Genomic DNA, 12022 nt, shown 5'->3' with positions numbered 1-12022 from the left:
GAAACTATTTGTTCTGTAAGCCTTCACCTGAAGTACAATAAAAAAAATAAAAAAAAAGAAAGAACATTACTTTTCTTTCTCATTTAAAGATATAAAAAGATAATGTTTTTCCTCTCCATTTCTTTTCTCAGTAAGACCACTAGAACTTGGAATTGACAGATAAAATAGTCATGGGTGTCTCTCTCAAGAACATTATATTTAAGTTTATTCTTTTCAAGGTAACCACTTGTATCAGGTCAGCATATTTTAGAGCAATATTTTTTAACAGCTTTACTGAGACAGTATTTACGTGCAGTAAAATTCACCTATTTTAAATGTACAATTCAATGATTTTTAGTTAGTTTACAGAGTTGTACAACCATCACCACAATCCAATTCTGGAACATTTCTATCACTGAAAAAAAAATCCTCTGTACCCATTTGCAAGCACTCTGTTTTAAGCTCAGGACTCAATCACTAATCTACTAATTTCAATGTCTTGTATCGTATCCCTTCAAGAGAAGCCACTGAAGTCCCTTGCCAGATTCAAAGCTTGGTTGCACAGCTTCCTAGCTGTGTGGCCTTAGACAAGCTAACCAATTATAAAATTAAGAAAAATTTGAGTATTCACCTCACAGGACAGTAGTAAGGATTAATGAGACAATGTATGTGAATCACTCAGCATGGGGCCTAAAACCAAAAAACCAAACCCACTACAGTCATGGAGTCAACCGCAACTCACAGCGACCCTATAAGATAGGGTAGAACTGCCCCATAGGGTTTCCAAAGCTGTAATCTTTACAGAAGCAGACTGCCACATCTTTCTCCCGTGGAGCAGCTGGTGGGTTTGAACTGCCAAACTTTCGGTTAACAGCCAAGTACTTAACCACTGTGCCACTAGGGCTCCTTTAGCATGGGGCCTAGCACTTGGTAAGTGCTCAGTAAACATCAACTGCTGGCATTAGTATTATACTGTCTACTTATTTCTGTTAAAACTCACTGTGGTTGTTTTGGAGATGTGATGCAGGAGTCGGACAGAGATCTCAGAATTACTGCCAAAATGGTACGAGAAGGGCATATCATTTCTTAAAAAGTCTCATAAAAAGTATAGGCTCAACTAAAGAAATATAAATATTCACTTCATTTTGTAAAAAAGATGTCACCCAGCAGGACACTGACTACAAGGGAAGGCTTTTTATTCAGTACCAGACACCCTGCCCCAACTTGACTGTAAGCTCCCTGAGGGAAGAAGCTGGACTTTACTTTTGTTTTGGTTATCTCTTCTGCATCTATTAAAGTACCACAAACTAGAATGAATCCATTCCCCTCTTGTGAGGTGGTAATACAAAGGCACACCTGGGCTTCTCCAGGCCCTAGAAATTCATTGTTCAGTCTTTGGGCTGTCAGCTCTACTTAAACAACTGTTTTGAAGGAGAGAAACTTACTGATTCAAAGCTTCTCCATTTGAAATTCAAATCAAGAACTTTGTGCCCAAATCTGGTCACGACCACCTAGCAGAAAAGGATTAAAACTGACTTCTGATGTTCGGAATAGGCAAATCTGTAAAGACAAAAAATAGGTTAGCAGTTGCCTTGGGCTGTGGTGGTTAGGCAGAAATGGAAGTGACTACATGGGGTTTCTTTTTGGGTGATGAAAACGCTCTAAAATTGATAGGTGGTCACGGTTGCACAACTCTGAATGTACTAACACTGCTGAATTGTACATATCAAACAGGCAAATTGTATGGTATGTGAACTCTATCTCAATAAAGTTATTTTAAAAAATTGCATTTCTGTCCCCACCCCAGACAATCAAGATGAGGGTACTCCATCTCAGAAAATGGAAGTCAAATTTAAAGGGGCCTATCCCTAGCAAGGAGCCCTGGTGGCACAGTGATTAAGAGCTGGACTGCTAACCGAAAGGTCAGCAGTTCGAATCTACCAGCTGCTCCTTGGAAACCCTATGGGGCAGTTCTACTCTGTCCTATAGGGTCGCTATGAGTCGGAATTGACTCGACAGCAATGGGTCCTTTTTTTTTTCTGGTATCCCTAGCAACAAGTCCAGAAACCAACTATAAAAATTGGAAAGAAACACAATTCTTAAAAACCCTGACCATCCCTCAAAACCAACAGCCTAATTCATTTCTACAAAACCACATTTGGTTTGCCACTGAGTGCATGAGACAGCCAGGCATGAGGTCCAAGACAAGCTTCTCCTACAAGGCAAACACAGAGAGGCAGCAAGACCAGCAACAGAGAGGGGAAAGTTCATCTAGCAAGAAGTTTGAAAATTTAAGCTACCAGAACGTTATTCGGAACAGAAGAGACAGGAGGCTTACTTATTTTTTTCTTTTTAACTTGTTGGGCTTTTTTGGCATAACCACAACTTAATGTAAGCAGGCTCACCAGGATTTTGTCCACCAGTGGTTAATACACACACGACTGTGTAAGTTACCAACAACTAGCATGAAGGAGGCTCTCTTGGTGGCTTTCACTCTGAGAATCACTGAGTGTTGACAACCTTGAGTGCAGGAAGACGCTAATAGCTGGAAAATGATAATCGAGCAGCACTAGGTGCCAGACCCAAGTTCAGTGCTTTCTTTACATGGTCGGTGTGGTTATTCCCATTTTATTGATGGGGAGCTCAGGCTTAGTAACTTGCCCAGAGTCAAACAACTAAGTGGCAGGACGAAGATTCAAACCCCGGCTTACCTGACTCCGGGTTGCTTTCTAACCACCGAACTACACTACCTCGGAAATGCTATTATTACCAAAACTGATGAAGTGACCTGACAAGCCCAAGGGAGGCAGGAAATCCTAAAACTCTTAATTTTATAGTCTAAACATCTTCAGCTTATATTATCTCTAGAGAAAGAAAAGAAGACTTTTCTCTTGACTGAGACACTGATTAATCAGATCAGAGGAAAGGGTCCTGGGAGAGTAAGTCCCCCACAGAAAAGGCCACAACGAATCAGCATCAGAGACAAATAATCAGGAATTGCCAAGGCTCTACTCCCCATTAAACAAGAACTGTCTCCAAAAGCAGGATTTTATTAAATGTATGCCCCAAATTACTTTACTGCTTATCCTTCCATGTGTCCAGAGCAGAGAAAGGTTTCAAGGAGTTCATTTCTATCCAGAAAGTGTCTATAACTTTTATCAGATTCTCAAAGTGAGTCAAGAGACAAACATGTGAGAACCACTGACCTAGAGGACAGAGTTGCTTCAGAGTTAAGTGCACTTAACTGCTGTGTCACATTGTGCAGGTTACTGACCTCTCTGGTCCTTCGTTTCCTTATTCATAAAGTGGAAGTAGCAATGCAATGATCAAGCTGAACTTTGGCAATCCCTGGAGGCCAGTTTTATTGCCCTCGGATTAATTGCACAAAAGAAACCTAAACTCAAAGAGCTGAGAATACGAGTTATGAAATAAAACCATAAGATTTTAGAGCTGGGAGAGACTACAGGATCATCCAAACCAGTGTTACTTATATAATTATGTATTTATTTTTAAGGTATACTGGAAAAATACTGGCTTTACAGTAGTGGTAAAGATAATTTCAAGAAAAATAATACATAAATACTAATATTGCAGTATACAACAAAGCGAGCATTTAGGTGATAAGTGAATGCCTGAAGTCTGGGAAACAGCTCCACCCTCTTTATTTTAAAGATGAGACAACTGAAGCTCTAAAAGGTCACATAACCTGTTCAAGGTCACAGTTAGTAGAAGAGCTGCATTTAGAGCAACTGGAACACCTAGTTCCCAATCAGTCTTCCCCCCAAGTTACAGGGCTGGTCCATCAGACAACTGAAACAGTCCTTAAACCCCAATCACTGAAATGTTTCTTCCTACCCAAAGCACACATACAAAAAAAAAAAAGTAGTTGGGCAAATTGCCAGTTACCCAAATGCACTCTCCTCGGATTCGAGGCTGAAGTATAAAACACAAATCCAAATTCCAGCAGGCCTGGTCCAGAGAGTTCCATTCAGGGCACGTGGGATGGGGCAGGATCAAGAGCTCTGCAAGAGCATTAACTCCAACTTAGCTCACACAATTGGGCACTAAACTAAGCCCAGCCACTAGAGCTGTGTGACTCTGGGCTAGTGCATCCTCAAGCCTGTTTTCTCATTTGTATAACTCTTAGGTGAAGCCGCGTCCGGCACAAAGTAAACCTCTGCAGCCACAGTTGCAGCAGAATATTCACTGCTACATCCTCTGTGCCTGGTGCAATACCTAGTACACCCTAGTCACTCCAAACTGCTGAATGAAGCAGCAGCCCAAATTAAAGGCAGCCTCTGAGTTTAATCAAAATTCCTGGGCCCAACCTTTAAGTGGGCCCCTAACTGGCTCCAAACTAGGGGTCCAGTGTTCCTGAGCCAAGGAAGTCCCTGGTCATTGACAAAAGAAGAGTCTATTCATATGCTTCAGGTAAGGCACTGCCCCCTAAGACGCCTCATCATTCCCAATACTTTTGAGCTCATTTCACCCCAAAAGGTCAGCACTTGCTGCCCTGGGATTCCACTGTCTCTGTCTTCAGTTTTAAAAGCAACAAGCTCACAAAATGATGCCTCAGGCACTCCTTTAAGGAGGCCTGGGTACAATTCTGGAAATCCTGGTGGCGTAGTGGTGAAGACCTACGGCTGCTAACCAAAAGGTAGGCAGATCAAATCCACCAGGCGCTCCTTGGAAACTCTATGGGGAGTTCTACTCTGTCCTAAAGGGTCACTATGAGTTGGAATCAACTTGACAGCAAGAAGTTTGGTTTGGTAATGGGTTGGGTACAATTCTCACAGCTTGGACCCCACTCTACCAATGCAACCTTTCATAGCTGAAAGATATCACCTATTAAGAAATCCATCAGAGACAGGAAAAGTAAGAGTCAAAGACAATTCCACTATCTGCCTTCATGCTATTTCTAATTTTGAAAACCAGAAGATGGGCTGAACTATTTTTAAAATGAGGAGACTGAAAAGGAACCAAAAACACTCTCATAATCCAAGGTGCTGATCCTTACAGCACTCTCTATTTGGCCAGGAGAAACTAGCTGGCTTCTGCCAAAGTCAAGGGAAAACCATACAAAAGATGTAAATTTCATTTCTCCCCTACCACAAGGAAAAAAAGCGAAAAGTGGTTTTACAAAAGGTTAGAGAATCTTTAAAATGAGTTTAAACTTCTCCTTTCTGGGTGGGAACAAAGGACATCCTTCTCAAACATTTGAGTTTTCAAGGATAATAGGAGAGGTGAAAAGGAGAACGAGGGAACGAAGGGAGGGAGTCAGGATATGTTCTTTCTATTTTTAAACCCTCGCCCACACTTTAGAGTAAATGAACACTCTGATTCTGTACTCCCACCCCTATCACCTTCTGCTAAACACAAGATTCAGAACCTGCACACGTAAATGGCACTGATGCTAGATTTGGGGGCGACTTGCTGCCAATACTCTAAACAATCGCAGGCTAACCAACCATTCCACCCAGTCCCTCCCTAGGCAGCCCTGTGCCTTTTGGAGAAGCCAGCGGCCTTTGGTAGGCTGGAGGTGCATCCCACCCACTGCCTTGAAATCAACTCCGACTCACAGCGACCCTACAGAACAGACTAGAACTGCCCCATTGGGTTTCCAAGGCTGTAAATATTTATGGAAGCAGACTGATACATCTTTCTCCCGCTCAGCGGCTGGTGGGTTCCAACCGTCGACCTGGGAGCTGCATACAGGGACTGAAATAGTCACACCTGCCTTTTCCCGAGGGGGAGGCAGCGCCCCCTTAGCGGGGCACACTCCAGCCCCGCCGCTAGGCACCCAGGGGTGAGCATCTCTTCCCCTATGGGCGCCAGAGCCGTGAACGCGATGGCGTTTCCCGACAGGCTGCGGCGGTCCAGGCACTACTGGCCCACTCGCGGGACACCTGTATGCCGCGCACACCCACCCGCGGTGCCCGAGAGCACCACTCGTGCTCGGGTCACCTCCCCGCCAACTCGGAACGCAAATGGCTGCGCAACCGGTCTCTTTCCTCATCTGACTGTTGCTGGCTCGCCCATTTTAGGTATCCTTCCTGTCTCGTTGTGAGCATCTACACCCGTCACTCGGTGCCGCGGAGTGAAAAAACCCTGAAGCACGCGAGCGACAAGGACTGAGCGCCGCCCGACGGCCCCTCCCGCCCCGGGACAGCCGTCCCCGCCAGGCTCGGGGGCACTCACTCTTGAGCGCGCTGATGAGTGACTTCCCGTCCTTGATGAGCTCCTTGATAAATTTGTTGGTCTTGTCCAGCTCCGCTTCGTGAGACTTGAGCGTCTCTCGGAAGTGCGGGCTGTCGAGGCAGCAGTCGCTGAACTCAAGCGCGGGGAGCCCCATGGTGCCCGCGGCTCCCAGCCGAGGGGTGCGCCTCCCCCGGGGCCCCGGCGGACTGCCGACCGGAGCACGCACGCGGCGGGAGCTCGGCCCGCACCCCCGACGGCCGCCGGCTCCACAGGTGTGGCGCCGGCTTGCCCTCCGTGCGGTGTCGACGGGCGCGCAAGACTCCCGAAATGAACCTGGATCCGGTCGAGGGGAGGCTGCTGCAGGGCGCGCAACTGAGCGGTGGGCGAGAAGGAAGCGCAGCAGCGAACCCGAAGCGGCGCCGGGAAGCGAGCGAGCAGGCGAGCGAGTGCTGCCACCGCCTCCCCGCCTCCTTAGCTTGTGCCAGCTAAAAGAAGCCTCGAGCGCCCTCTCACAGCAGCCTCGGCCGCCCCGCCGGCGTCCGGGCCGCTCGAACCTGCTAGCGATGACCTAATCCCTGCTAGACCAATCAGCCCGCCCGCCCCAGCCCGACCCTCCGGCAGCTCGAGGGCGCCCATCCCTTCCGCGGGCTTGAACCAATCATTGTGGTCTGAAGGCGGGGCCTAGGTCGAGGGGCGGGTCCCACGCCACCGCCTTGGTCCGCAGCGTAAGCTCCGCCCTCTCCCGCCGGCCGGTGTTGCAGACCCCAAGACTCGCGGGTGAGCGGTGCTGTGCAAGTACTCCAGCTACCCTGGTCCTTGTGCGGCCCGGATCGGAGCCCGAGATGGTGCGTCTGTTGATCTGAGGGCTGAAGAATCTAGATCTGCCGAATATGAAAAATCTGAGAAATTGGGCTGCAGTTCCCCGCGGCCCGCCCAACACTGCTGGGCAACCGAGCTTGCACTCAAAATGCAGCCCACTGTCCCTCGGGAGAACACCGAGCACACCGAGCGACCACGTCGCCCCTAGGCACACGTTCCTTCTTCCAGTCAGGCGGAAAATATTTGCATCTTAAAATTACCAGCGCTGCTTGCCTGCCCTCTTCCCGCCCCCCTAGAGTCCTCCCCATCATGGCCACTCCTGCTCAAAATCTGCCCACGGCTGCCCCGACCTCAGAGCCTAACATCCTTAAGAGAATTTCAGCCGCCTGTTATTTTCCTTCTCTGCACCTACCACAATTTTACATTCTGTAAGTACGTCCACTGCCTGTCGTCCTTCGCTACATTGTGAGCTTCGCTAGTGCGTGCACGGACCATCAGTTTTCTCGTTCGCTGCTACGTACCTAACACCTAGAACACTGGCTGGCTTTTGATAAGAGATATTGAGCGCTTACCATATGGTACAGTGATTAATAAATATTTGTGGCATAAATGAATGAATCCTTTCCCGTGCCCCTCTCCACCTGCCACCCCCAATGCATTGGACTCTGTTGGGCCACAGGACTCAGCTTAGACAGCTTGTTAGGCTGGGTCCCACAGAGTGTTTTGTGCTGAATTGTGAACTCTGTTGTTATTGTTAAGTGCCATCAAGTAGGTTCGACTCATAACAACCCTATAGGACAGAGTAAAACTGCCCCATAGGGTTTCCAAGGAGCGGCTGGTGGATTTCAGCTGCCGCCCTTTTGGTTAGCAGCTACGCTCTTAACCACTACACCACCAGGGTTGCCTGGAGGATAGGCACTGTCTTTGAATAAATTACTTGTATGTCTAGGAACTAGCAGCTCTCCTTCAGTTAACTGTGTTTGGTTTGGCTTGGTTGGTTGTTTTTTAAATAGGCTTGCTATGTTCAGGCACTAGGCTAGATGATAGGGATACAAAGATGAACAGCACAGAAAGAAGTTGACTGCTGCTGGTCAGTGAGAAAGATACAATCAAGCAATAACAATGCTCAGGGACAAGGGTTAGAATAGGTAAGGACTGGGTGCTTCCCAACATGGAGGGGTCAGAGAAGGTATCCCATCCAAGTTGAGAAATTAATTGACTGACCAATTAAATGCATATATTAGTGAATGAATAACCTCTATTTGCTAGTTGCATCTACAAATCAAAGGAGCCCTGGTGGCGCAAACAGTTAAGCGCTAGGCTGCTAACCAAAAGGTTGATTGTTCAAACCCACCTAATGACTCCACAAGAGAACGACCTGGCGATCTGCTTCTGATGATCTGTTTCCATAAAGATTACACCCAAAAAAACCATTTTGGGAAGTTCTACTCTGTCACATAGGGTCACTATGAGTCAGAATCAACTTGATGGTACCTAAAAACAACATCTACAAATCTAGGCTTAACAGCAGGTCCATACAGCCATCTGATAGGTAGTTACAACTCTGAAAATAGTTGTTCCTCACTTGCCAAGAAGGAGAGATGTGGAATAAAACTCCATGAAAGTAAGGTCTGTATCTATCATGTTTAATGCATTTCATGAGCACCTATAGGTAGGCGTTCTAGTTATCTATTGATCCATTTTAAAAAAGCATAGCAAAACTTGAGGTTAAAACCTCCCAACACAGAAAAGCCCAGGACCAGATAGCTTCACTTATGAATCCTACTAAACATTTAAGAATTAACACCAATCATTTTGAAACTCTTCCAAAAAAATAGAAGAGGAGGGAAGACCTCCTAACTCATTCTATGAAGCCAGCATTGCCCTGGTACCAAAACCAGATAAAGACGCCACAAGAAAAGAAAACTACAGACCAATATTCCTTATGAAATAGATGCAAGAATCCTCAACAAAATACTGGCAAACCAAACCCAACAACATGTTAAAAGGCATATACACCACGACCAAGTGGGATTCATCCCAGTAATGCAAAGGTGGTTCAACATAAGAAAATCAATGTAATACTCCATATTAATAAAACAAAGGAAAAGAACCACACATCTTAATTGCAAAAACAGCATTTAACAAAGTCCAGCACCTTTTTGTGATAAAAACACTCAGCAAACTAGGAATAGGAGGGAAAATTCTCAACATGATAAAGGGCATTTATGAAAAAGCCAAGCGAACATCATATTAAATGGTGAAAGACTGAAAGCTTTCCCCGTGAGATCAGAAAAAAGGCAAGGATGCCCGTTTTCACCGTTACTATTCAGATTGTAATGGACGTTCTAGCCAGAGCAATCAGGCAAGAAAATAAATTAAAAAGGAAGAAGTAAAATTATCTTCATTTGCAGACAATATGATCCTATATATAGAATTCCAAAGAATCCACAAGAAAGCTACTAGAGCTAATAAATAAATTCAGCAAAATTGCAGGGTAAAAGATCAACAAACAAAAATCAGTTGTGTTTATATACCCTAGCAACGAACAAGCTGAAAAGGAAATTAAGAAACTAATTCCATTTACAATAGCATCTAAAAGGATAAAATATCTAGGAATAAATTTAACCAGGGAGGCAAAAGACTTGTATACTATAAAACATTGCTGAAAAAAATTGAAGAAGACCTAAATAAATGGAAAAACATCCCATGTTCATAAATTAGAAGAATTAATACTGTTAAGATATCGATATCCCCTAAAGTGATCTCCAGATTCAATGCAATCCCTACGCAAATTCCAACAGCCTTTTTGCAAAGCTGGAAAAGCCATTGCTCAAATTCATGTGGAATTACAAAGGGCCCAAATAGCCAAAATAATCTTAAAAAAGAAGAACAAAGTAGGCGGACTCACATTTCCCAATTTCAAAATGTAGTATAAAGCTACAGTGATCAAAACAGTGTGGTGCTGGTATAAGACTAGACATATAGACCAATGCAAAGAGAGTCCAGAAATAAAACCATACATCTACAGCCATTGGTTTTCAATAAGGGTGTCAAGTCCATTCAGTGGGGGAAAGAATAGTCTTTTCAACAAATGGTTCTGGGACAACTGGACCTCCACAAGCAAATGAATGAATTTGGGCCCATACTTCACACCATATACAAAATTTAACTCAAAGTGGATCGAGGGCCTAAATATAAGGACTAAAACCAAAAAACTCTTAGAAGAAAACACAGGGATAAATCGTAAAGACCTTGTTTTTGACAACGGATTCACATATATGACACTAAAAGCACAAGCAACAAAAAACAAAATAGATAAATTTGACTTCATCAAAATTAAAAACTTTCATGCATCAAAGGACTTTATCAACAAAGTGAGACAGCCTACAGAATGGGAGAAAATATTTAGGAACCTTATGTCTGATAAGGGTTTAATATCCAGAATATATAAAGAATTCCTACAACCTAACAACAAAAAGACAAACAGTCCAATTTAAAAATGGGCAAAGGACTTGAATAGATATTTCTTCAAAGAACAAATATAAATGGCAATAAGCACATGGAAAGATGCTCAACCTCATTACCCACTGCCGTTGTGTTGATTCCATCCCGTAGAGTTGATTCCTACTCATGGCAACGGCCCCATATGTATCAGAGTACAACTATGCTCCATAGGATTTTCAATGGCTAATTTTTCAGAAGTAGATCTTTAGGCTTTTCTTTCAGGGTGCCTCTGGGTGGACTGGAATCTCCAACTCTTCAGTTAGTAACCAAGCACACTAACCCTTTGCACCACCTAGGGACTCCCACTAGTCATTAGGGAAATGCAAATCAAAACTACAATGAGATTCAGGGGACATCTAGGTAAATTGGCATAACAAAGTTTAAGAAAACGTTCTGCATACTACTTTGGTGAGTGGCATCTGGGGTCTTAAAAGCTAGCGAGCAGCCATCTAAGATGCATCAATTTGTCCCAACTCACCTGGAGTGAAGGAGAAAGAACACCAAAGTCACAAGGTAAGTAGTAGCCCAAGAGACACAAAGGGCCAAATAAACCACAAACTGCATCAGCCTGAGACCAGAAGAACTAGATGGTGCCCAGCTACCACCAATGACTGCCCTGACAGGGCATCAGAGAGTCCCTGATGAATCTCTGTCATCCCAGAACTAAAATCATTCCCGAGGCCAACTCTTCAGACAGAGATTAGACTGGACTATGGGACATAAAATGATACTCGTGAAGAGTGTGCTTCTTAGCTCAAGTAGATACATGAGACTAAATGGGCAGCTGCTGTCCAGAAGAGAGATGAGAAGGCAGAGAGAGTTAGGAGCTGGTTGAATGGACACGGGAAATCAGGCGTGGAAAGGAGGCGTGTGTTGTCAAGGGAGAGTAATTAGGGTCACATAACAATGTATGTATAAATTTTTGTATGAGAGAGTAACTTGGATTGTAGACTTTCACTTAAAGTACAACAAGAAAAAAATAAAAAAACTACAATGAGATACCATTTCACATCCACTAAGATGACTATTATTAGAAAAATAGAAAATAACAAGTGTTGGTGAGGATTTGAAGAAATTGGAATCCTTATCTAAGCTGCTGTGGAGAACAGTTTGGCAGTTCCTCAGGAAGTTTAAAGTAGAATTAGCATATGATCCAGAAATTCCACTCCTAAGTATATACCCCAAAACAAAAGCAGGGACTCAAAACAGATACCCGTACATCAATGTTCATTGCCCCATTATTCACAATAGCCCAAAAGTAAAAACAACCCAAGCATCCATTAACAGATGAAAGGAGAAACAAAATGTGGTTATACGTTAATGGAATATTATTCAGTCATAAAGAGAAATGAAGTTCTGATACATGCTCTGACATGGATAAACCTTGAAAACCTTGTGCTAAATAAAATAATTCAGACACGAAAGGACAAATGTTGTATGATCCCTTTATATGAAATATCTAGAACAGGCAAATGCATACAGACAAAAGTGTATTAGTGGTTAGCAGGGGCTGAGAGAA

The 12022-nt window shown here is 44.2% G+C and overlaps 1 protein-coding gene across 5 annotated transcripts in view; it reads right to left on the bottom strand.

The window, feature by feature from the left end:
- ARHGAP26 (Rho GTPase activating protein 26) overlaps positions 1–6682 on the bottom strand; it is a 550033-nt gene extending 543351 nt beyond the window's left edge. For 3 of the 5 annotated variants that reach the window (XM_023735640.1, XM_023735642.1, XM_023735641.1), the window contains exon 1: positions 6178–6331. In XM_023735640.1, coding sequence (XP_023591408.1) covers positions 6178–6331 — 154 coding nt within the window. Of the gene's footprint in view, positions 1–6177 lie in introns of all 5 variants that reach the window. The other 2 variants (XM_004381135.1, XM_023735643.1) reach the window with 2 other exon arrangements.
- Between the last annotated feature and the right edge of the window lie 5340 nt (positions 6683–12022).

Source organism: Trichechus manatus, unplaced genomic scaffold (assembly GCF_000243295.1).
Source record: "Trichechus manatus latirostris isolate Lorelei unplaced genomic scaffold, TriManLat1.0 scaffold00080, whole genome shotgun sequence".
Taxonomy (NCBI): domain Eukaryota; kingdom Metazoa; phylum Chordata; class Mammalia; order Sirenia; family Trichechidae; genus Trichechus; species Trichechus manatus.
Note: the sequence above shows the minus strand (reverse complement) of the source record. Positions and strands in the feature narration are given on the sequence as shown.